The sequence below is a fragment of the Dasypus novemcinctus genome, chromosome X, assembly GCF_030445035.2.
Source record: "Dasypus novemcinctus isolate mDasNov1 chromosome X, mDasNov1.1.hap2, whole genome shotgun sequence".
Taxonomy (NCBI): Eukaryota; Metazoa; Chordata; class Mammalia; order Cingulata; family Dasypodidae; genus Dasypus; species Dasypus novemcinctus.
In genome coordinates this window covers 128,670,363-128,697,763 of record NC_080704.1, presented here as the reverse complement: position 1 = coordinate 128,697,763, position 27,401 = coordinate 128,670,363, and the positions used below count along the sequence as shown (strand labels likewise).

General features: G+C 39.6%; 1 protein-coding gene across 1 annotated transcript in view; it reads right to left on the bottom strand.

The window, feature by feature from the left end:
* The window catches only part of LONRF3 (LON peptidase N-terminal domain and ring finger 3), a 39,002-nt gene continuing 11,601 nt past the window's right edge, over window positions 1–27,401 (bottom strand). Inside the window, exons 4-11 of the mRNA XM_004458681.4 lie at window positions 25,643–25,880; window positions 24,800–24,890; window positions 15,760–15,874; window positions 13,496–13,617; window positions 10,341–10,499; window positions 9,457–9,619; window positions 8,276–8,425; window positions 1–5,391 (exon numbers count right to left, since the gene is read on the bottom strand). Coding sequence (XP_004458738.1) covers window positions 5,236–5,391; window positions 8,276–8,425; window positions 9,457–9,619; window positions 10,341–10,499; window positions 13,496–13,617; window positions 15,760–15,874; window positions 24,800–24,890; window positions 25,643–25,880 — 1,194 coding nt within the window. The 3' untranslated portion in view covers window positions 1–5,235. The remainder of the gene's footprint in view (window positions 5,392–8,275; window positions 8,426–9,456; window positions 9,620–10,340; window positions 10,500–13,495; window positions 13,618–15,759; window positions 15,875–24,799; window positions 24,891–25,642; window positions 25,881–27,401) is intronic.

Below are 27,401 nucleotides of genomic sequence, written 5' to 3'. Positions count from 1 at the left end.
TTTGCTTTCATGAGTAGTTTATAACGTCAAAGAAAACCAAGTCAGAACTGTAGCTCCGCTTGAAGCAAACTCAATGCATTAATGCTTTGATTTACAAATAAACTAGGGATTGATTATTTACTTGACAACATGCTTAAACATAATTCTTCAAGTAATGAAAATGCTTTTCTGGTCCAATTTTTAAGGACTCAATTTATGGTCAGTTTTTCAGAACACATCAGTCACGAATCAGCTCATACCTGCCTCACTGTTGCACACATAAGAGCCTGTTGTCTGAGTGCAGGTCTATTTTCTTGCAAAGAATTATCTGGTCAACTGCGTTAAAACCAATAGGAAACAAGGACAAAATAGATGTTCTGATTACTTTCCTTTCTATTCAGCCTCCAACAAAATGATACTGACGCTGATGCTATGTGGGTAATTCTTGCCCTAAAGTATGAGTACACTCTTGTTAGATACAAAGTTGAGACACCAGGATACATTTTTAATGAACAAACAGCTTTTCACAGAGACTGTCTATATCACATTGTTATTACAACACAGATGAGCTGAAACTTTTTTTAATATATAGATTTGGAGGGAAAAAACGAAAAAGAAATCAAGCATATAGAGGTAGTTGAATAGCAATATGGGGGGAAGAAAAATCATTATCTTAATTCCCCTTCAGTTCATTACAGTGCAAGAGTAAAATGACTACTTAACAAATGGAATAAGACAATATACATTCGCCACTAAATGGCTTGCTTGATATTATAATCCTGGCATTACTGAGAACTACATAAAATGATGGAACTAGTTTATCTAAGAGAAGCCTATGGTGCCTCATTGACCTATTTTCTCTCCTCTTTTGTTGTTGTTGTTGTTGATTGTTGCTTTGAAAATAAATGTTAATCACTTCTTAAATGATGCAAAAGCTACAGTGTTGCTTTGTAAACTTGTTAATCATGTTTGCTGCAAAGAATTTTTAAATGGCTACAAAACCATGGTGCAAAATCTTCAAAATGACAACTAGAAATAGAGATTACAGGCACTTCTCTCTGAAAGTTAACTAAACATATTTGGAAATACCCATTTGTGAGTGACTATTTCTTCATTTCACCTCTGGATGTGCATAACCCAGATTATTAAATAGTTGTACAGTGTAACAAGTTGGAGCTATCATTCTAAAATGACTTGAATGCATACATTTTACATGCCTCTTTTTCTTCCTTTTCTATGCATTCAGGAAGGGGCACAAATTGGAGCCCATGCAGCTGGTTGCTTTTCACCACTATCATCAATCTTGTCAATCATAAATCAAAACCTCGTTCTTCAGGTCCAAGAATGGGCTGAAAGCCAACCTTTGTCCAATTTGGGCCTCCTTCCATATACGTCTTTGTTACACACCCCTACTATGATCCTGCCTTGGTAAACAAAATCAACATGTTGGGGACTCAAGGAGTGAGTTTCTAAATAAAACTCCTATCTGGGAAATGGAGCTGGAGCGGGGAACACAGTCCCCAGTGGATTTCAGTCCATCAACAGTATGTAATCTGTTGACAGTAGGAGAGCTCTGGGAGCCAGCCTCAGAAGCTCCAGTGCTCCAGTGGCCAGTCACAGGGGATTATCTGAGCCCAGGCCAGCCCCATACGCAGAACTGGAAGCGCTACATGCCCAGTAATTCGATTAGCCCCTCGCGGCTGAGGCAGCACTGGGGAGGAAGCAGTTGGCCTTGAGAAAAGGCAAACTGTTGAAATAGTCAATTCTCTGCCCCACTATGTCAGGAGCAAGCACTTTCCCCCCAAGTTATCTATAGAAAATTTGTGGGTTTATTTTCCTTTTCTACATTTTGCTGGTTATTAGCTAGCAGCAGTAGTATGGTACAAAGCAGAAAGGCATGATGTCTGCCTGGTACCTAGTTTATATATACACACAGAAAATAACCTACTAGGAAAAGACTGCATCAATCACAGTAGACAGGAAAATTAACCAATAAATTGCACACTATAACACAAGGGGAGTTTCGTTCTTCTGGCCTAGATACAGCTTTGTATCTTTTCTCTGTAGACTCTTCATTCCAAGTTGGGCAGCAACACCCATTTACAAGTGTTGAAAATGGTCATGTCCAATTGGTTGCCCCGTTCAAGTACACCCCAAAGAAAGCCAATGCTTAGCCTTGCATCCTGCCTCATACCACTTACTGTTAAGCAACCTAAATGTATATTTAGACTACTAAGAGTAAAGTGCAATTCTGACCACTCAAGATGTACATTTGCTGATATTGGGTACTCAATTTTCAAGGTGACGCATTATATGATGTGGAGCATTATTAAGAAAGCAAACCTCACTTTCTACTTAGATTAAGGAGAGATGTTGGGTAACTTAATTTTACTTAACCCCCTCTGGGGATGCTTTTGTGATTTAATTACTATGTCTGCTCATTAAAATATATGTAAGGTAAACTATTTACAAACGTTTAAAAAATTTGCAAAGTAATGCGTTCAAAATCAAAGTTGGCTACTTACTGGCTGACTTGTTAACCTGGGCAAAGTATTTAATATTGTAGAGCCTCCATAATATGAGATTAATAACTGCTTTCACAGGGTTGATGTGAGAAATAACTAATTTAATGAGCTCAGGTACATGAAATCACTTGGTTCAGTACCTGATACAGAGTAGGTTCTCAATACATTTTTGTATGTTAAATCCATTACTTTGGGCAGCATTAAGGAAAAACCATGAACTAAACACGAAAATCATGGGTCATAAAACTCCATTCAAACTGGCCTGCCCGAGAATCTCAATACATGGAAAGCAGGGAGTGATGAGTTGGTTATTTTAATGGTGCTGGAACTTGAGGATTCCATTCTGTCAGAAAGTCTAGACTTCCAACCAAAACTATTTTTTAGCTCCATTGAGATGAGGAAAGTTTGCTAGCATGGAATCTGTTCTTCCTCTAACCCTCATTTATTCCCTGGTCTTTTCATTTTCCCAAACAGTCTTGAGCCTGAAAGGAATTACCTGTCAATCACCAAGTTTTGGTCTGAAAAATCAGTGGTGTGGATTCCCCCAACCAAGTTTAAAGGGGTTGAAGGTGAGTATTTATTGTAAAGGCAGGTTTTTATAGAAAAGTGGGCCCCTGGTGATATTCTATACCTATGAATGATCTTAATAATAGCGATCATTTGGAGAGTGTCTCCTATGTACTAGGCACTGTACTAAGTGATTTACATATATAATCTCATTGAATATTCATGACAACCCAATATGTATGTATCACAACCATTTTATAGATGAGGGATGTGGAGCTCAGAAAAAGTTAAGCCATTTGTCAAAAGACACATTCAGTAAGTGGAAAAGCTTATAACCCTTTTCTCTGTTGCATATATACTAGATAATAGCAAACTATTACACCAGGACTGTTATGACTACATGGTTGGGCACCAAGTGGGTAAGGTACCTTTAGAGTACCTGAGCCTTGGAGAGTCTACGTGGCCAGCAACCACACCTGCATGTCCATCTACTTTCATTCTTCACCTGCACAGCCTGGCCCCAAACATCAAACCTGGTAACATAATACTTTGACAACACAGCTTCCATTAAGAAAGTACAGAAAAGATCAACTGGTTTCTGCTTACATGAATCTCTTTTACATAGTTTGGATCATCTCAGTTTCACTTTTCTGTTTCTGGCTCCAGGCAGTGATGGAATAAGTCTGATTACCTGAGTCATTAATCTCTCAACTTAATCGAATGACTGGGCTGCTAGTGAATACCGCCACTGTAGCTGTCCAACTTCAGATGACATATAAGGTACAAATGGCACAATTCACCTCTTCCCTGTTCTGATCTTTTCATGCTGTCACTTTAACACTCCCATACTTGGGGTATTTTTCAGGTTCTTCTGGCACTGAAGAAATCAAAGCGAGCACTACACAAACTGAAAAGTGCTTACTCTTACCTCCTTATTCTCTTTCTTCCCCTATACTGAAATCTTTGGCTCCTTGCAACCAGAAAGAAAGGCAGTGTTTAGGTAAGATCATGGATTGTCTGGTTGCTTCAAAAATACTTTCAAAAGGTTCTACCCTATTTGGCTTCTGTATACTTTTAATATCAAACAGTACAGTCCTTCATAAAGTATTTCCCCCATGCTAGGCCAGGTATTGATCTTCAGAAACCTGAGAAGAAGTAGGGTGTGGAGGCTATTTGGGCATGGCTGTGATGTGCCCAATTGAAAACCATTCCCTCTGAAGGGTTACAAATTATCCTGCCTAAAATACCATTGCCAACTGCATAGGGGAAACTTATAATTAGGTTGTTGCAATAAATACTATAATGCAATAAACGATACTCCCCTCTGATTTGACTCTTCATTCCAGAAAAATAATCCCTTCAGCCTTGTTCTGTAGAACACATGGCAAATGGATTATTTTATTTTATCCTGTCATATACCAAAATCTACGCCAAATCCCTTAAGTCTTTTATATTGTTGAATTTGAACTAAAAACCAAATGGAATCTGTAATGATAAATGATCTTAGCATCATTCTGAACCTCTTTTAAATATCCAATTGGACAGACAGAAAAATGTTACAAGAGCTGGGATCAAATGTAGTAAAAAATGGTTAGCGCAAACATTGCACATTTCTAGTATTGTTACTTCCCCCTAGTCATTCACACACTGTAAACCACATCAATAAATAAAGCAACTGGCTTTTCAGTAATGACACTTAAATAGTTACAAACATATATATGTAGAAAAAAGGATACGGTAATGCAAAAAAAATAAATTATTAAAACAGAAAAATGTATGAACATTATTTTACACAATGCTATATAAAATCTGAAGCATTTGGAATGAGACCTCAAAAGTCAGTAAAATACTGCAGCAACATTATTAGTATCTTTGCTTCACATTTCAACCACACAGTCATTCATCTATGAAAGCAAAAAAATTAAAGCAAACCCATTTAAAATTTTCAGAACATTTTATGGCAAAAGAAATTCTTCCCCTGGGCTCTTAAACACCTTTGCTGTTCATGTAGTAGTGCAGCATGTCAAGAAGCATCTTGAGAAAGTTTCAAGCAGGTCACATTTGTTTGGTCTTTCTACTCAATTTCTCTCTGTGATCAACAGCAGGGTAATGCCACTGTTAAGGAAGTTCACCTTAACTCCCTTCTCTTAAGATGTTATTGCAATTAGATATATTTACAAGAAGACTCCCCTAGGGTAATGGGGAGGATAGGAGCGCCTCTTCACTAGTTTTGGTTCCGGGTTATAAAAGCCAGGACTCTCCGAATGCCATTCAGTCTATCCTTTAGGGACTTCATTGCTAGGAATGGGAGCTGTGCTCGGCTTTCCAAAGGAAGAACAGCTAATATCCACCAGCACCAGGCTGGGCCATTAGGGTTAATCTGCAACAGAGAAATACAATAGGTTCATCCTAGTCATCTGAAAGTGATATTATTCTACAGGTTTCCAAAGCCTCAAGGTAAACATAACAGGTGGAACTGCTTCTGTGTGTGGCAGAGATTGCTAATTGCCTCTATAATCATGTTCCCCTGGTTTTAGCTGGGTACATAACCAAGTAGAATAAAGACTACATTTCCTAGCCTCCCTTGCAGATAGGTGAGGCCAAAGTTCCAGCTAATGAGGTGTAAAAAAAGCTATATGGGTAACTTTTGAGTCATGCTCTGGGAAAGGAGCACGTGCCTTCCATCCACCTCTTTCTCCCCCTTTCTCCTAGCTAGAACATGGACATGGTGATCATCAGCCGTCTTTAATCAAGAGGGCAACATTCTAAGGATGGTTGAGCTTTGTGATGGAAAGGGCCTTGGTCTCTGAATGATCTCATGGAATAGACCTGCTCTATCCCTCCAGGAAGTAAGTCCTCTCTCTTGTTTAAATTAAAACAGTTAATTTTGGTATTTTAAGCAGACAAACTAATGTCTTAACAGATACACCATGGCTCCTAGCCAGTGTAACTTTACATGCTGGATTATCCACTATACAGTCTCTTTCACTTCTAAGATTCTGTTTAGGCTCCTTGGACTGATGCATATAACATGTGGGCCTTCAATTCCCATGACATCTTAGGCATTGCGTGTCTCTTTACTGCCTTCATTTCCCTGCTTGGTGCCTAAGGCAATAGTGCAGATATACCATGTCACAGTACAGAGCCACAGCGATCTACTCCCCTGAAACCAAAGGCTATATAGTTTATAGTCCCAAAGAACAGCAATCGCACTTTGAAAAGAATTCTTAGAAAATACATTCGCATTAGAAACGCATTCTGTCTCCAGGTTTCCTTTTAATAAAGAGATTTCCCATCCCACATAAACCCTTTACCAACATTCCTTTTGTAAGCAGCTCCCCAGGCACACATCTTAGACATTGGTAACTTATTTCCTACTAAACCCAAAATGAGCTCTCTGCACACAACTTTTGGAAGGTTGGATTTAGGACTATAGAGAACTACATTTTGGTGAAACCACCTACCCTTGGGATTATCTGGCTCCCAATTGGTTCACCTGATTCTCTCCCAATCTCACTGCCCTCTTTACCTTTCTGTACCTCTAGCTTCATTTTAATTCTTTTTTGTGCCTCACTGGAGTCTGTAACATGCTCTCCCTCTTATTATCAGCTCTGAATATTAGATTCTCATAGATTGAACTTTCTTTTCCAGGATCATTTAAAAATATATTTAGGCTGATGTTAGTACTTGTGGCTGTTTCTAAGAAACCTCTTAGATTCTTAAGAGAAACCTCTTAACATTCTTATTAATGGGACCATTGGGGCTACAGCATTGACTGGAGCAAACTGGAGGGTATCTTTTATTTTTTATTCTTTTGCAACTTCACCAAAGCAACAAGACGGTGGTTTCTAATAAGAAATTAAATAAAACCCAAGATTTCAGCTTTCCATGTCATTGAACCCTTATGAATCATATTGTGGCATCTGTTTTCTCTGTTGAAAGATGCTATTGTTGTTGCTAATCTCTATCTTTTGCCTGACTGGGGGAGATGCTTCCCAGAAGGTGAAGAGGAACATTAAGTTGGATCATGAGCTTGCTCAGAGCTATGATGGAGTCATGAGTCACAGTGGTACAGAGCCAGGATCTGGGTCACTGGGAAGCACTGACTGGCGTTTCTCCCTTCAACATTCATCATGTCTTTGCATGGGGGAAAAGCCACCACCTTTAGAATCTAGAGAAAACAAGACATTTCAGTCCATTAAGGAAACAGACTAGTTTTTAAGAGTATCAGAATACAAGAAGCGGAGAGGACTTTAGAGACCTCCTCATCCATCAAACTCATTTCAGAAGGGAGTGGAGAGCTGAGGAAGGGGAAGGAACTTACCCAAGGTCACACAGCTAGGGAGGTAAGCAGGACCAGTCTTTTGTCAGAGAAGACAGAACATACACATTCAGATCTTTCGATTGTGAAAAACTTTGGAATGAGAGTAAGTAAAGAATCAAGCAAGTTACAGAGGCGATGATGCAGGAAAGCCAGCTCAGAATATGAGAAAAGGTGATGGTGGGGGAAAATTTCTTTATATCTCCAGCTTTATCCTAAAAAGAAACTACTTACTGAAGGATTCTGATACACAGCTTGAACTCTCACATGGATCTTTTCCCCCAGAAAAAGACTGATCCAGCAGAACCTAATGAACTATTTTCTAATATAGCTCGGCCAAGGGTACAATTAGAGATTGAGTCAGTTTTCTAAGGTCCAGGTCATGCTAAATGAGATCACTAACAAGGGCCCAGATCTGAAGGGTGATTGTGGATAGGCCTGGGTGTGAAAAGTTTCTGTGGTCTTGCAACTGCAATTCTGTGGTAACTGATCCTAGCTCCTAGCTCTTGCAGCAATTGGTGGGGACAGTTATGAAGTTCCCTGGAAGTTGCAGGCTTTGGTCTAAGCCACCAGGACACCCTTAAGCTCTGGCCTTTACATGTATCTTATTGCACCCTAACACATTACCATGGTGTGAGCCTGGTCTCCCATTGTAGGTCCTTCTGTTGGTGGTGTCTATGCTTCCTTTCTCTCACTTAACTTATCTTTTGAAACCTGCCTTGGACACAAATTCCTACTGCTTTAGTTTAGTTACTCAGTTCTGACCTGGGATCCTTTTGGTTTTACCCATGATGCCCAATGCCCAGCCATACAATAATGAACTGGATCCATCTCCCACTCTGAGCTTGACTTGTTAGATGGCAACCATGTACCCATATAATCACAAACCCTAGGCACTCTCCGCTGAGGGGGGAATCCAAAACAAATAGAAATTTTTATGTACCTGGGGATCAGCATCTTTCTCTGGCATTGGACCAAAGTGACTGAGTATCCGATTCTTCATAGATGATTTAAGTGAATGAAACCACGACGATGCCTGTTCATATACACAGTTATGTAATCCCATGAGCTCAGCACAATCTTCTCCATGGACCTGAAATTATCAAAGTGGAAGGGAAGCATTCTGTACCTTCTCCATCATTCCCAGAGTTACTTTGAACACTTGACTCTGTTTGAGCATTCATCCTGTCTCCCTCTGGAATGGGATCACCCATCCAGCTTTCTCCTATGTGATATGTGAAAGGCTCTTCAACCAGATGCTTTATTGTGTATGAAAACTGGAGGTAGAGGAAGGAGAAAGAGCCAGCAAGGTTATCAGGTGAAACAGCAACAAGTATAAAAACCAGAGGTTCTAAGAGGCCTGATTGGAGGGGTGCTCTTAAACTAGGATATGTTGGATTACAACTCTGCCCTTTTCATTTTTACATCTCTTTTCCCATTGCCCACTGGGAAGAGACATGACTGTGTCTGTGTCTTGTGTGAAACTCTTATCTTCCAAGTCAAATTGCACGTATTCATTGATCAAATACGTACTAATCTTGTACTATGTATATAGTGAATGTAAACATAAATGAGTAGAACATCATACCTCTTCTTCCACCAATTAGCTCAGAAAAATCAAGGACTGACAAGATATGCCATCTTTCTACCTAATGGGATGATGGATTATTGGGAAGGGTTCTTAGCACAGTTATACATTTAAAAATATACACGTATATATGAATCTATAATTATCTAAAAATAAAGTTTAAAATATAAAAATGAAATTAACAATTAAATAGAAATAGAAATACACATGTGTAGAGCCCACTCCAGATCTGTCCCTTGGTACCCCTGACACAGGCCTAACTCCTGGGCTAGACAGGGCCTAGGGTTGGTCTAGGTTAGCATTCTTATGCACTAAGGCAACTCAGCATCTAAGCACAAGGAGAACCAGGACAACAGGCACTCTTCCCGCCATTCTAAAATTAAACAGTGATCCAACAGCATCCAGTGTTGTTCCAGCAATTTGGTGGGAAGTCTCAAGGCCCCCAATGGTTCTGAGCAAGCCTTTTGCAACCACCTTTGTAAGACAAGATACATGGATAGCCTTGCTTTGGGATTCTCGGCAATGGCCACCTTTACCTTTTCATCTTCAATATATTCAATGTCAGCGGTGTTGTAACCATCCCGCTGGCCCTGATGGAGCACCTTGAAGCGCCTCTTGCCGATGCTATCAACCACTGAGCGGCCATCAGCAAAGAATTGAACATTTCTAATCTCTAGGATACAGCCATATTCTGCAAACCTGTTTATTGAGAGTGGAATTAAGAAAGTAAATCCTTGAGTTCTGTTTCCCTAGCATAGCCCCCAGCCATTTCTGTAATTCCAGGATGTGTCTTGAGGGACTTCTGCTTATTTACCTATCTCAGGATCTAAAGCTGCTACTACAAAACAGGCAGTGCCTGTGTGGAAAAAAAAAATCTTAATGTGTAATAATAATTACCATTTATTGAGCATGTACTATGTGCCAGGTATTATGTTTAAATGTTTTATGTGCATTAACTCATCAATCCTTCCAACAAACCCAATGAGGTGGGTACTATTATTATACCCACTTTTTGATAAGCAAACTGAGTCATGGGAAGGTTAACTACCTTACCCAAGGTCAAACTTACTCCAAGGCTGGATTCAGAATATAACCCAGGCAAACTGACTTCAGGGCCTACACTCCTACAAAACAGGTTTTATTATATATGCCACCTGTTTAACAAAGTATTAATCCTGGGGTTCTTTCAAATAGCCTCTCAGATAGTAACCTAGGGGCAGAAGATCCCTGATCCTTACAAATTACAAATACTCATATTCTAGAGCTGGTTAAGTGTAATGTGCTATAAGCTATACTTTCCCACCTGCTGGGGGCCTCCCAAGGTAAAAACAAAAACAAACAAACAAAACCACCAAAACTAAAACCAAACAAAGAAACCTTTCTACCCATCCTCTCTTTATTCACTTCCCTCCTCACTTACCCTTTGACAGTATCTCCAAGGCACATGCCAAACTGCCTTGTGCCTGTTTCAATGCATCTACGAATCATCAGACGGTAGCAAGGCTCAAAGATGTGCAGGGGACAAGGAACGGTGGGATAGGCCATAGTACACACAAAAATAGGCACATTCTTATTTAGGCTGTCAGAAAGAGCAAAGGGTAGAGAACTCAGGAAAATGGGGGCAGTACACAAAAAAGATGGCCAAACATCATCATAGAAAAAAGAGACATCAAATTTTGATGACTGATATAGACTGAAATGCAACTGATGCTGTGAGGTGAGTACCGTTACCAGGTGCAGTGGTTAACTTAAGGGCTACAAGATTAAAATTGACATTCTACAAGTCATTCTAGTTTGACTGAAGCAGTTCTTCAGTACCTTAACTTTGTGGAGGATATCTACCTCTTATATTTTTCTTTCTTTCATGCTCGTCACTCAAAACAATCTCCTCTGGTGTTTTGCTGGCAGCATGGGAAAGGGTACTGATGACATTAACTTGACCCAGTTCTCTGAAGGGGTGGTGGAAGATTCTCTACAAGGTCTCTATCTGCATCTCAAATTTTCAGAGCCCCAGAGAAACTGCATAGAAGCCCCACAAGTGGAGAATAGGGAGCAAAAGGGAGGCAAGAATATTCTAGCCCAGTGATGCTCAAACATTCCTATTCATCAGAATTACTGGGGATGCTTAAATCCAGATGACTGTACAATCAAACCTTCAGAGATACTGACGTAGTAGCTCTAGATTTAGAATCCAGGAATCTGCATTTCCACAAGTGCCCCCAGAAGAGTCAGATAGCACAGCCCATTGGGGAACCACCAGTTGGGCCAGCTCCTCCTGGATCCCTGTCCTCTTAATTGTCTAGAAAACCCAATACAGGAACATCCGAACCTAAAACTACTGGTAGATATGAAATTGGTTAAATCTCAAAAGGAGATTTTATTTTATTTTATTTTTATTTTTATTTTATTTTTTATTTTTTTAATTGATTTTGTAAAAATATTACATTAAAAAAATATATATGAGGACCCCTTCAACCCCACCACCCCCACCCCACCACTCCTCCCCCAGCAACACTCATTCCCATCATCATGACACATCCATTGCATTTGGTAAGTACTTCTCTGGGCACCTCTGCACCTCATGGTCAACGGTCCACATCATGGCCCATACTCTCCCCCATTCCATCCAGTGGGCCCTGTGAGGATTTACAATGTCCGGTGATTGCCCCTGAAGCACCATCCAGGGCAGCTCCAAGTCCCTAAGACGCCTCCACATCTCGTCTCTTCCTGCCATTCCCCATACCCATTAGCCACCATGTCCACTTTTCCCACTCCAATGCCACCTTTTCTCTGTGGACATTGGATTGGTTGTGTTCAAAAGGAGATTTTAGAAAGCCGCTAGTATATTCTAGTATTTGTTAATACAATATTAAATAATATTTGAGAAGAGGCCTCAAAGAGATTCGAGGTTAAAGAATCAGAAATAAAGATAAAGGTGCCCTGTGTAGTTCTAATATAATTCAATGAGAGAAAAAAAAAAGAACTCCAGATTTTCAGGATGAGAAGCACATTTAAACCAGTGGAAGAGTTCAGAAATATTCTCTACAGGGTGGGCATAAAACTAGAATGGCTTTTGTCACCAGGAATCTCACCTCCCAAATCCCACAAGTTCTATTCCACTGGGGATGGGAAGAGAGAAGGGGAGCAGTATGAAAGGCAGAAATTAGTGATTGCTTCTTGCCTTTTATGCTAATTAGGTAAGCTATTCTTCAAGCCAGTTGGAGAGCTTGGAGCCCCATTTACATCCCTGCCTGTACTCTTCACCTCTCACACTACCTGCACATGGCAGAGGAAGCATATAACAAGTATTGCTATTATTACTTACTAAGTATTTATGATGTACTAGCTCATTTTATCTTCATAACCAGTCCATGAGGTAAGAACTATTATTATCCCTTAGGTGCAGATGAGGACACTGGGGCTTAGGCAGGGTAAGTGACCTGCTTAGGGTCAGCAAGTATATTGACTTTGTGGTAGAACTGGGTCTTAGACACAAGTCAAAGTTCTTAACCTCATACTACTCCAGTGTATTTAAAGACATAATGATGGTCAACCACCACATCAGGGGACTGAGAGAGACTACAGCTGCAAGCAGGAGAATCCCATCCATCAGCCATGTGGGATCTAAGCCCCCTCTCGATTTAGAAGTGGAGTGGGCATCACCATCCCAGGATCCTCAGGATGGAGGAATAAAATATGGATTAGAGTGGACTTACTGGTATTCTACTATAGAATTATTGTGACTCTAGCAATGGAAGAAATTATGTCATCGATGTGGAGACAGTGGCCATGGGAGTTGCTGAAGGCAGGAAGAGGGAAAAAGAGTTGTGATATTGGGGCATTTTCGGGACTTGGCATCGTCCTGAATGATATTGCAGGGACAGAGACAGGACATTATATATCCTACCATAACCCACTGAATAGACTGGGAGAGAGTGTAAACTACAACATAAACTATAATCCATGATGTGTAGCAGTGCTCCAAAATGTTCTCATCAAATGCAATGAATCTATCACACTAATGAAAGAAGTTGTTGATGTGGAGGAGTGAAGGGTGTGGGGAATGGGGTATATGGGAACCTCTTATATTTTTTATTGTAACACTTTGTGTGATTTATGTATGTATGTATCTTTAAAAAAAGATAATAAAAAAATTTTAAAGGCAAATACATATATACAAATTCAGTTGCTACTAAAAATAAATAAATAAATAAAGACAATCTTCTGAACACTTCTAATCCTTAAGTTGCCCTGATCAAGCTGCTCCAATTTATTGCTGCTGGTGACCCTCTGTTATTAGAGCCAAGATATGCCCAGGTTAATGGTTGGGCTTATGCTTCTTCAGTGGTATGCTGATAAATGTTTTAAAAATCCATCTTGGCAGGGGGTGGGGGTGGGGGGTAGATCTGGTTTGCAGTATTTGCCAATGTCTGTGGTGTAAATACTTCCACCACATGGCCGATTTCAAGCTACCAACATGATATTACTGAACAAGGAGCTGAGAAGAAATGTGCACATTCAGCTCTCATGAGCTGGTGTGAGTGAAACTGAAAATAGAAACATGCATATACACACTTAGAAAGTTCTTCCATTTCCTCTTCATGAAGCCTTCTTCGTTCATTGAGTTCTTCCGGAAGGAATTTAGCTATTAGTTCTTCCATTATAACATTTTTGCTGTATTTTCTTGATGCCAAGCACTATGCAAGGAAGAATGAGGCAATTAAACATGATGTAGTCATCAGAAAAACACAAAGCATTTTCTGATGTAATCAGCAGAACAGTCAAATGACCCACATATTAGAGTACTTTGGACCCATAAATTAGCAACAGATACTATTATAACGTATGTATTTTCTCTGGATGTTAAAGTTTAGTTGAATAACACATGCAATGACTCACTATAATTGGAAAAAAGTATTTTAATAAGAGGAAAGCCTGCATTGAAATTTTCAAAATCTCATAGCTTTCCTGAAACACTGAAGCTGAGATAATATTTTGTTTTCAAAAAAGAAACAGAAATCCTTTCCATTATTCTTTCTGGTTATTGTGCTTAACAAGCTCACTGAAATGGTCTTCATCTGACAGTGGTAGTCAGTGTTCTAAAAGTCAGTGGTAGCAATGTTCAGGGAACTAAAAGGCAATTTTCAATCACTGATCCTTTCCTGCCTTGGCCCACCCCCATTCTCACCCCAATGTTTGGTGTGTAAATGTTTTAAAGTCACACACTTTTTCTCCCTTTAAAACTTTAGGGGGTGAAATAACTAATAACCAGTGATTTTGTTTATTTGCTTTTTAAAAATATATCATTTAGGTATCCCTGAAATTACATTATAAACTATGATTTCAGGACCGACCCCAGGCTCGCTTTTCACTATTACTCCCATCCCACACACCCCTATCCCATGCATATCCAGGGATCTGTAAGTGGTGGATATTAACAGCGTGAATCATCAGACAAAGGTAGATTAAATATCAGTGGAGAATTGCTCACTATGGAAACTAACTACCCCAACAGATCCAGCAGGGGGTGCTCCAAAGTACTGGTTTCGGACCCTTTTTTGCCCTTCTCAGTGTGGGCTGTGTATCTATTCAGCAGTGAACCTGATAGGAATAAGATATTTTCTTCTACATAAAATGGTGTAAGTGTGATTCTGTGTGAATACACAGAGAGAGACTGGAATATCTTCTAGCCCAAGTCCAGGATCCTGCTGTATGTGCTATTCCCTGGTTAAAGGAGAATCAACTGCTTTGTCCAGTCGCAGTCTGACTGGTGACTCAGGAGGCAGCCAAATGGTACCCCTCAGCTGATGGTAAAGCAAAAAACCTAGGAAAGGCACATACTAAAATGTTAAAGTGATTTTTCTCTAGGTGACGATCAAATGGGTGGATTTTTCTTCTTTCCACAGTGTAAATGTATTATTTAAGTAACTACAAAGACTCCTCACCCACAATCAGCCTAGCAAATCTCATCCCTTTACCTAGTAAAAGGAATGGCATTGACTCTTCCCCCAACATCACATACACACTACTCTCAGGACTACCCTTGATGTTGGTTCACTTTGTTTCCTTAGTTTACATGTTGGGGTGTTTACAAAAGCTCAACATGTGACTTCTCCAGACCTACAATCACTTAGAGATAGTCTTGCACCCTCAACCTCTTCTAAGGGCTGACAGGGGCCATGGAACATTACAGATGGTAAAATGTGGCACAAAAATCCCTGAGGTAGGGAAAAAAAGATGGTTCCCTGGGTCCTCTTTTTCTATAGGAAATTCTGTTAGGACAACTTGAAACACAAATGTGGGAGATAGTGTGATTAATTTCAGAGGACCTGGAAGCCCAGAGCTTTTCAAGTAGCCAAATATCTGCTAATAAATGCAGTGGATCCCCAGGGATGGGACAAGGACCACATTGCAGTTCTTTGAGAGTCTTTTTCTGGAGACCTAAGAGCTGAGGTCTTCAAACCACAGAATAAATATTAATGATAAGGGGACATCAGAGCTCATATAGTCCAAGCTTAGACAGGACAAAAGATTCACCCAAGATTACAACGAATCAGGTATCATGCTGGAAATAGAACCAGGATTCATGTTTATTATCAATTTAACACTTTTGTTCCCAACACAAATTGATTTCACTACTGTCAGTTGATAAAAAGCTAGATGTTGCCTCATTTTCCTGAAGGAGGGGGAAAGGGTGAAATAGGAGAAATAGATATGTGGTCAGAGGACGTATTTTGCCCTAGCATAATGCAGAGACTTGGGATACAATTTGGGGCACTATCTTAGTACCCAATTCCAAATAAACTAACCCAACTAAGAACCAACCATATTGTTTTTACCTGTGAAAGACCATCTTTGCACAGTGGACACTTCGCATTGTGATCTAGGCATCTTTCAAGGCATTTTAAGCAAAAAGTATGCCCGCAAGGTGTAGTGACTGGTTCATAAAATAATCTGAAATTTAGGAATCAAAATATAAGAAAACTGCAATAGACCAAAAATAAAATAGTTATTCAATGCTAAAGTTCATAAAGCATTATTTGGAAAACTGGAGGAGAGGCAAGGAATGTGGTTCTTTTCTCTTTTTGTTGTTATATTGCTGTTTCTGATGCTGCACTTCAGAAAAGCATTTGCTTTTCACTTCCGAGCTGTATTTAAAATAATGCATTTATTAAAGTTTAGGGTTATAGCTAGATCATTTTTGTAACATTAGTTCTAGTCAGTATCTTCTGGGGCATCCAGAGGGATTTTCCCCATCTGGTCCCCCCCAAAAATAGAGATTAATGCCCAGATTACCTGAATAGGTTATATTCTACAAATATTTAGCCAACATGTTCATCTGATTATACGTAAACACACAGAGAGAGACACACACACACATACTTACACATTCACTCATTTAAGTCCTTCACATCATATTTCTACAGAAAACTACTTGGCTTGTTTGCTAGCCTTGATTCCTTTTTTCACCTAAGCAATATTTACTGCCTGAAAGTTCTTGAAATCACACTTACAACAAACATAACTGCCTTTTATATGGATGGATAATTTTCCTATGGGCAGCAGAGTAATACTGCTAATGTGCTACTGCAAATATATATATATATATATATATACTTCAATCTCATCCTATTTTAATTGCTTTGGGGGAACTGAATATTTTCAAAGCAATCTGGGGATCCTTTTCTAAAGCTGTTCTGTACATTCAGAGATTCATGAATTTACTTTGCTTAAAGAAAGGCTCACCTGCCACAGGACTAGTGGGGCAGTCGAAGATGATAGCTCAGATGTAGGGCTTGCACTCCCCAAGAGGAAGAGCACAAAAAGAAGGCAAAGACACCTGACCAGCCTACTTTCATCTCACAAGAGTGTTCAGTTGAGAGGAAGAGGCAGCCACCTGCACAGCTCCCTCGTGTGGCCAGGAGGTGCACCAGCAGCCTGGCCCACACTGCCAGGCTGAGCAGAAGAATCAAAATGTGAGAGTTGAAAAGGACCTGAGAAGAAATTGAACCCATCAACTTAGAATGAAACTGAGTTCTAGAGTGGGTGAAGTTGCTAATTTAAGTGTACGCAGCTAAACGTTGGCATATGGAAATCTATCCATCTTCCACTTGAATTAGAACAATGATATCCAACCATTGCTGTGGGGAGGGGGGGTCACCTGAGGAACTTTGTCTTTAAACAACTTTATTCACGTATAATTGATATACAACACACGAACTTCAAATATATAATCTGACAAGTTTTGACACATGTACACACCTATGAAATCATCATAAGATAGTGGACATAACCATTACCCTCCAAAGTTTCTTCATACCCCTTTTGAAGCCCTCCCACCTGCCTCTCCCCACACCATGCCCCCCATCACCAGGAGAGCATTTTAAAAAGGAAGATGCAAGGGAAAGCATACCTACAGAGATTCAGATTCAGTTGGTCTAGGGTAAGGCCCAGGCTTAGGATATTTTAAAACTCCTTTGGTGATTTTAATGTGCAGCCAGCATTGAGAATGACTGAATTATACAGTCCTACATAGGCAAACCTTTCATACTGGTTTTCGGACATAATTATTAGGATCACCTGTGGAACTTTAAAAATTTACACATGGTCAAGTCCCACATTGGCTAAAGTTTGCAATTCAGTAGGTCAAGGGGTAGGACATGGATTTTATACTTTTAACAAGCCAATGAGGATCTAGAGCAGGAGAGAATGTTTCATATATTTGCTTTTTTGTACTTTTTGAGTCTAATCCTGTTTAAAAAGTAGTTAACTTGTTTAACAAAAGTAATTTGTTGCTCTATTAAACTGACCAAAAAGTAAAATTAGCTTTGAAAAAAAATTCATCATGATGGAGGTACTAATAAGTACACCATGGCAAGAAGAAAAATAAGGATTGGAAAGGAATAAAACACAAATCTGTCAGTATTTACAGATGGCATAATGCTGAACTTAGAAAATCTAAAAGAATCACTGAATGACTATTAGAATTAATAAGAAATATTGGAGAGGTTGCTGGATAAAAACACACAATTATAATTCTATATATCAGCAATGGATGTTAGAAAATAAAAATTTTAAAGATGACATTTATAATTGCTTTTAAAAATCAAATACCCAGGAGCAGATGTGGCTCAAGCAGTTGAGCATCCACCTCTCACATGGGAGGGTCTGGGTTTGGTTCCTGGTGCCTCCTAAAGAAGACAAACAACCAGCAAACAACTAGCAGACATTGAGCAAAATCAATGTGCAAACAAAGAGCCAAAACAACCAGTAGACGAGCAAAACAGCAAGCAGACAATGAGCAAAAAACAAATGAGCAAGGAGCAGATGTGGCTCAAGCAGTTGAGTTGCCCACCTCCCACATAGTATGTCCCAGGTTCCATTCCCGGTGCCTCCTACAGGAAAAAAGAAAAACAGACAATGAGCAGAAACAATGAGCAAACAGAAGAGGGAGCCATCTTGGCAGGGGCAGGGGTGGGAGTCAAGTTCACAGGAATAAATAAAAAAAATTTGTGTAAGACCTTTATTATAAAAGAATATAAATAAACACCTTATTAAAAGAAATCAAAGAACCAAGTAAAAATTCCAATAAATATCCCAATGAGTTATTTCATTTGTTTGTATTTGTACAACTTGACAAGTTGATTCTAAACTTTTATGGAATGTCAAAAGGCCAAGAAGTGTCAAGATGCTTATGAAAAGCAACAGTGTGGGAAGGCTTGCTTTACTTGACTTGAGAACATATTATAAAGCTGTAGTGATTGAAACAGTGTAGGACTAGCAAAGCAACAGACAAATAGATCTGTGGGATAGAATAGAAAGGCCAGAAATAGATGAATGATAAATTATAAATTATTATGATAAATGTGGCACTTCAAAGCAGTGGAGGAAAGGACAGCCTTTTTAATAAATGCTATTGGATATCCATGTGGGGAGGGGATAAAATTGAATCGTGCCTCACAACATTCACAAAACTCAAATCCATGTGGGTTATAAAAATAAATGTGAAAGGCAAAACTTTGTTAAGGTTTTTAGAAGACAAAATGGAAGAGTAACTTCATGACTTCAAGGTAAAAAAAATTTTTAAACAAGATTCAAAAAAACACTATAAATGAAAAGATTGATAATTTTGACTGTATTAAAGAACTTCTAAGTTCATCGAAAGATGTCATTAAGAGAGTAAAAAGGAAAGGCACAGAGTAGAAGGTGTTTGCAACACATTGCTTGTGAAGATCTAGAATATACAGTAAGATTTAAAAAAGGATAGAGAAAGAGAGCCCAATAGCAAAACGGACGAAGACGTATATGTATCAGGATATGTTAAAAATGTTAATATTAATATTGTTCCTAATAGCCCAAAACTAAAAGCTAAAAACAATCCAGGGAAGCAGGCTTGGCCCAGTGGTTAGGGCGTCCGCCTACCACATGGGAGGTCCAGGGTTCAAACCCCAGGCCTCCTTGACTGGTGTGGAGCTGGCCCATGCGCAGTGCTGATGCGCACAAGGAGTGCCCTGCCACACAGGGGTGTCCCCGCATTGGGGAGCTCCACGCGCAAGGAGTGCGCCACGTAAGGAGAGCTGCCCAGCGCAACAGAAAGTGCAGCCTGCCTAAGAATGGCGCCGCCCACACGGAGAGCTGACACAACAAGATGACACAACAAAAAGAAACAAAGATTTGCGTGCCGCTGACAACAGAAGCGGACAAAGACGACGCAGCAAATAGACACAGAGAACAGACAACCGGGGCCAGTGGGGGGAAAGGGAGATAAATAAATAAATAAATAAATCTTTAAAACAAACAAACAAAAAAACAATCCAAATATCCATCTATAATAGAACTGATAACTTGTGGAAGATTCATATAATGAAATACTATACCACAATGAAAATAAACAAACTTCACCTATACGTAATAACATGGATAAATCTTAGTAACGTAAAGAAGCCGGACCATAAGAATGCATTCTGGTTGATTCAATTTATATAAATTCCCAAAAACAGGTAAAACTAAATTACACTAAGTTCACAACTTTACTATATACTCATTGTTTATGTATGTTCATGTATGAATGATACATTTCAATAAAAATACATGAAACTAAATTACACTGTTTAGAGAAGCATAGATGGGTGGTAAAACTAAAGAACGACAAAGAAAAAACCGTCAAGATATTGGTGGTGAGGGGAGGGAACAGTGATTAGGAATGGGCATGTGGGTGGCTTCTGAGGTCCTGGAAGTGTTCTATTTTTGAACTGGGAGGGGTTACATGAGTATTCTCTTTATAGTATTTTAAGAGAATACATTCATAGTTTATGCACTTTCCACAGTGTATTATATTTCACGATTTAAAATGTTCTTTAAAATGTGATATGTAGCCTGATTTGGGAGCCACTGCTGTGATCTGCAACAGCCAAACCAGAATATTTCATAACCAAGAGGCTTGTCCTCAGTAATCAGAGTCTTGTACTTTTGAATATCTTTTATACACTATTTGATGCTGTTAATGATGAGAATTTCACCACTGGGTCTATTGTTCATTTCAGAATGCAATCCACATGAAGTAATAAAGATATAGCTGGCTAATTAATTGCAATAAATATTGACATTTAGTGAGTAGATAAAGAAAACACATGTAAATGTGTCAAGTGCCCCCCTCATCTGAATGGTAACTAACGAGAATGCTGCCAAAGATGCTGTATAATTGCTGCTTTAATTCAAAGTTCAGATGCTTAGAATATATCACCTTTTAATATTTAATTCACTTCTGCTTTCAGGACTTCTCTCCTACTCTGCAAAGTGTGACTTGGTAAAGTAACTAGAAACAGGTGGAATATACTTCCCTTGCTATCTTGGTTTGTGTGTGCAATACTGTTTTGTTGTATAAATCAATTTTATATATTAATAAGTGTTAATTATAATTAGCTTCATTTTACTATTGAGGAAATTGAGACTCAGGTTAAATAACTTGTCCAAAGTCACCCAGCTAACTAGTAAGTATCAGGGCTTGGGACATGAAGTCAGAAGAAGGACAGAAACCCTTCTTTCTCTACTACAAGACATAGCTACAACTATGTATATCTATATTGGGGGGGGAATGGTGGGGTGGGGGGTGGGGTTGAATGGGACCTCATATTTTTTTAATGTAATATTTTTACAAAATGAATAAAATTTAAAAAAAAAGTTGGAATCAACACACACACAAAATAAAAAATAAAATATATATCATGAAGCTACCTGTAGATGCACTAACACTCATACACATATTCCCTCCTTCCCCTCCATCCCCTCCTTCCTCTCTCTCTCTCTCTCATGTACATATATATAGCGCTCCATATTCTTATCCTTTTTAGTTACCACTTGAGGCAATGATTTCAGAAAATACTTCAGGAAAGCATCTCTAAATCAGAGCAGGGCCATATTTTCTCACAGGAAAGCTTTTACATTGTCACAATGATGGAGTAAACAATAGTAATAAATGCTTTCAGTTAGATGTCAGCCCGGACAAATTGTTTGGCTGCTCTGGAAATAGCTATCGTTTCCCACCAGTTTACATCCTTGTATTGTGTTCTTTTGCTGCTATCAAATGAGAGCAAAGAAGGAATAAGGAGGAGGAAGGGATGGAATGGGACAGAGAAATGGAGAGAGAGAAAGAGAAGAATGAACTTATTCCTTAACATTCAGATAAAACAAGAATATAAAGCTTCAAATGAAAAGAGGTCACTGGTCCATTAAGTAACTGGCTCAAATACCAAACATTCTTGCTTTGCATCTCAAAATACCCTGGCCACCTTAGAGATGCTGCTCCACAGCAGCCCTAGAGATGCCCAAAATTGCTAGGGTATCAATATCAGTTGAATCTCAAAGGTAGATTTTTAGTTATTAAAGATTAAGGTGTTACCACTTGGTGGGCCCTATTTGGGAATATATGAAACTCTATTTCCCCAATATGACATAGTTATACTCATATTTAATTCCCCTACTCATGATTCTTCTACTCCTTTTATTTGAATCTAAAATTTTCAATGTACCTGTCAAATACATTTCTCAGATATTTATTCACATGCTGGTTGAGCACTGAAACCCAGCAAAGCTGTGGCCAACTCCTGTTCTACAGTTCTTTGGGTTTGCCCTGGACAACTAACAAAATGATGATGATGATGATGAACAAGTCCCATCCCCAAAGCAAGGAGTATCTTCAACTGCAAGCAGAACAAATCCTTTCCTCTGCCCCATAATACCTTAAGTCCCCTCTCAACCTGAAGCAGTCAAGAGTGGACATCATCCACATCCCTCAAGATTGAAGAATGAACAAAAACAAGGGGGGAGTGTTAACCACGGACCACAGCAGATTTATTGTTATTGTAGTTATTATCTTGTGTTAATGGAATAACTTGAAATATTGATATAAAAAATTAAAAATAATACTCATTCAGAATTATTTATTGCTGAAGTTTGCTGATGTTTGCATCTGTCTTTGAAGTGGATAAAAATAAGATAGTTTCATGGATGGACAAAACATATAATAAAGCAAGTATATCAAATGTTAGAGTTATAATTAATGTGAAGATATAGGTTTTAAGTGTACAATTCTTTCATATTTCCATTGTATTAAATTTTTTCATAATTAAATCTTGAACATAAACAACAAAAAAGATTAAGGTGTTGGAATTAGGGGGTTCCTTCTCTCAGCAGAGCTCTCCCCTAATCCAGCAAGGGAGACTTGGAAAGTTTCTCATTAATGCACCCCCAAATTCTTTCCCATTCTACTCTTCCCACACTTTTCCCTGGGGAATTTATAATCTGCTCCTTATTTTCCCTCTAGAATCATAATAGGTAATTCCATACCCTAACTTGTCATTCTACCAATGCAGCACCATGGGACTGGATGTCTTTCTAGAAACTTGCACAGTAGGTTCATGTTTCTACTTTCATGACCTGGCAGATCTTTTAAGAATATCTCTACCCTCTTCCCCAAGATAAAAAATACTCTCTAGATTTGGCAGGTTTCATGTTCACCATAAACAGAGTCCAGCTATAACTTACCAGCCTATACAGGAGCTACTCCTAGCAAAGAAATTTTTGAAATATCACTTGGAACAGAGAAGCAGTATCAGGGAAATAATGGCTTTTAAACTCAGAGACAGTGAAAACTAGAAGGGGGTCTTATCCTGTTGGTGTTCATTTCTTGGACTAAATTTCTAACCCTACTCCAAAGCCCCCTGTTGAGATCAGGGACAAACGAGATAAAAGGGACAAAAGAGAGGAAGGGGAACAAAAGAACTTCAAACTCAAGAGTCTTAGTCCTCAGAGAAAATACAAACAGGATGAGTCTGTATGTTTGATTTCATGTCCCCTGGATGTTGGAAGGAGTGTTAAGGAGGATAAGAACAACAAAGACCTTTTTAAGTACACTAAATCAAGTCTATTCAGAGTTTGATATTTGAAAGACCATGGCTCACATCATGGGCTTAAGGTCACTATCTCATACCTTGGCTCTGCATGACTTTGTTGTGAGCTCTTAGAAGGGGTTAGCAGGGAGAGGGAGCTGGTAAAAGGGAACTGGTTATATAGCCCATCTTACCCTACCCCACTCCACCTAAACAAACTCCTAACAGTTTACGGACAGCCTTTTTGCTTGATTTCTTTGACCATTCCATGTGTCAAACTGTTCATTAACAAGTCTGCCCAAACTTAAAATAAAAATCTGGCAACCATACTAACCTTCCTAACAACATTTGTACAAGTACCTTAACCTCTTTTTAATGCTCTTTAGGGAAATAGACCCATTTGAGAATCTACTGGAAAGCTGTGGACCTCGTCCTGGAAGCATACACACATACAAACATACACTTTTTCATACCAATTCAGGGAATACATAAATCTGTTAGAATCCATCCATAGAACCTCCTCAGGGAGTCCATGGACCTGAAGTTAAGAAACTCTGGGAAAAATAGCCAACATTCATTGAGCATTTACTATATGCAAGGTACTATTCTGTGTTTTAAATAGATTTTCTCATTTAGTCATCATAACAGGAAGTAGGTAATATAGTTCTCTATTTTCCTGGCCAAAAAAACAAAAACACCAGTGGCAGAGAAAGTAACTTGCTCTAGGTCACACAACAAGTAAGGTTCAAACCCAGGCCTTCCAACTCTGAAGCCCTGCTTCTAATCATTAAGCTACAGTTGTGAAATGAAACAAATGAAAATAATTTTTATTTTACATGCTCATAATGACCATGATAATAACTTTCTTTGTTGGGGGAGAAGGATAACTTGCCTCTCCGGAGATCTGAGAGGGTAGAGATGATGTGGCATTGGGTGAGGAGAAATGTTCAACCAACTAGATCCTTGGACAAAAGTTATTTAGACCTTCAGCTTCCAAAGAAAAAGACTGCGGCACTGATATTAGTCCTTGAGGTTTGAGTTCCTGATTCAGTAGTTCTGATTCATTCCAGGGTGACAAATTTAAATGCAAATATGAGACACAGACTGGTATAAGGCCATGGGGGGTGGGGTTGGGAACTACGACCAACAGGACAGTGCATGTCCTGACTCAAGACATTCACATTTAACCCCCCAAAAAGGGAGGCCAAACAAAAGATATATGCAGCCTGTGAACCATTAGTCTATGACCCCTGAATAAATGGTTTCCATCCTACTCTCCAGGTATTTTCAAGTCAGTAGCAAGGAATGCAGGGAAAGCAGACTAAACAGGAGATACAAGTTGGCCCGTGTGACAAACAACATTGTCATTTCCATTTCATTAGAACCATGCTTTCACATGCTAAACAACTCAGCAAGTAGGTCATTATCAGAAAAGTCCAGGCATCAGAGAGGAAGAAATATTAGGCAGTAAATGATAGCCCACACCACTTACCTCATACAGAGTGAACATTCAAGGTCAGATGCGTCAAAAGTTGCAAATGGAATACTGAGAGCAGGTTTGGCCCCCTGATCAGTGGGAAGATCTGTGATTTAGAAAGCAGTAAGTCAGAGCTAGACCAACTTCAGTTTCAGAGACAGTACCTCTGTGGCAAAAGGACTCAATTAATTTGTTTTTTCAGTTTGTCACTCTTGTCACCTCCCAGAGAGCTGATTTGGTGGCCACCTTAACTATTGAAAATGGGACACCCTGAAGTGAGCTCTCACAGGGTTCCAGCTACTTAAGACATTGCCCCCAAAGAGAAAGGTGCAAGTCAGGGAACGGACAGGAGCCCCAGGGACTTCATTCAAATGCAGCACGCACCCTACTCAACAGCAAAAGCAGCCAGCAGCAACAATTCCAGGGACTTAGCCCAGCCTTCAAAAGTGAGGCTGAGTCTTGGCACTTCCAATTTCTGTTGGAAAGACATTAAGCTGCCACTGCTGCTTCTGAGGTGCCTACCTATGGTAGCACAACTGAATGGGGTGAGGCCTGACCACTCTTGCCAGGTCCTACATTCCTGGAACAGGGATGGGGGATGGGGGTAGGTTGGCAGTATCATTACTTAATACTGTGCTTGATCTTCTGCCTTGACTTTCCATTATAATTATCATTAAACACTGTGTGCTGTTCATTATCACACAGCAACTCCCTGAGGTCACATAGCTGGTTAGTACCAGAGCTGGACCACACACATTCAGAGCCTAAGAAACCCTCATATGGAAAGTAAGTAACTCACATATATTAGCGAACCCAGGCATATCCTCTAAGCTACTTTTTCCCAGGGTAAGTTGGTACCTTGCTTGGGGGCTTTATTAGGCACCTCTAGGCCTTCAGGTTCAATTTGGCAATGTTTCCTTTTCTTTTCCTGGCATTTGCCAGTCTTGGTGGCAGCAGCTTCTGGAGAGGCAGCCTGGTCTTTCATGTTGTCTTGTTGACCATCCACCTTGACTTTAGCTGGCATCATCAGGCTGCTGCAGTCTTCCCTGGCTGCTGCTTCCCCCTGACTAGAGCAATGAGGGAGCTCCGGATTTTCCTAGAAGAAGAGCCAAACATGAGAATCTACTTAGGACCAATATTGTCCCCTGATAATACTACCCACAGGAGACAAACAGAAAAATGCACGGCCCTGATCCCCACCCCTGATCACCTCATGGACATGTGGCTAATTTGGGGCAGTCAGAGGGTATATTTTCTACTTTCTGTCTATACAACAACTGCAGCAAAGGCAAGCGCAGCTTGGGAGGAGGTGTGGAACTTCCCTAGGCAAGGCTACAAAGGTAGGGTGGGGGTAATCCTTGGGGAGTAGTAAAGGAGAGAAATTCGAGGTGTAGTACCAGCCCCCTCCAATCCAAATCACTTTCCAGTTACCGTTTTTAAGGAACCAGGGCACGTAGGATCCTGTCACTCAATACTTCCTCCCACACTCACTGCCATTCTAAGCCATCAGCAATCTTCAACCCCCAGCTCCAAAGGGACTTTCGGTGAGTCTTTGGCACAGGTTTGTTTTCTCAAGTCCTAGAGCTCTATGTTATACTGGTCAAGTCAAATATGGGAAAAATGATTCCTTTTAATCGAATTTTGGTAAAAGGTCGGAAAAATTTACAAAATCATCTGGTGAAACAATCAATAGTGTCTTTAGCTTTTTAAAGAATTTTTGTCCAGGAAAGGGATATATGAAAATGGATCTAGAAAGAAATCCATTGATAATGCGTTTATGCAGACTTACCTAATCTAAATCCATATGCCACGGCTCAAAATTTTCATGTTGTTGTTTCCCCTCCAACCCCCACCAAAACAAATAGTAGGTAGATGAAAAATGGGGAGTGTAGAATTGGAAGAAAACAACAAGATGAGGAGAAAAAGGATGTGGGCTTCCTGTCTCTAACCTGGAGAGTTAAAGTTTTATTGAGAACTATAGCAATACCAGATTCTCAACTTTCCATGAGCCCAAGGCATTGTCCACACTAGAGTTCGCTGCATTACAAAGCAAAGTTTGGGTAGAAATCTAATCTTCTCCCAGTTGACTCACAATGGAATGCCAAAAGTGCTATTTTTCTTCATTTTGAATTGAGCTACAATTAGAAGCCACTTCAGGCACTTTGTTTCAGTATTAGTGTTTTCAATAATGTAATAATTATCTCCAACAATTACTGAAATGCACTAGGGGTTCTCAGATTTCAGGAGGTACTCTATAAGTTGTGCCTTATTTTTTAAGGCACACCTGCATTTTATTCCACCACCAAAGCAGGTAGAGAATCTGGGAATATGTTAAATTTTCTACCTGTCAGAGCATCCAGGAAGACACTAGTAACCCAGGGTTTATATAGAAGGGAAGAACAGAGGGCACAAATGGAGGGAAGACTCCCAAAGTCACTAAACACTGCCTTTAAATCTGGCCTCTAAGTCACAGCTTCTGCCCACTTACCCTCTGTCGGGAAAGCCAGGCCTGGAGCACATCCCTCCACGGCTCTGTTCCCGTTTTCAGAGAAAGACACACATATCTATCTTCCTCCTAGGAACTTCAACTCAACACCCTTCCCAAAACACTTCCCTC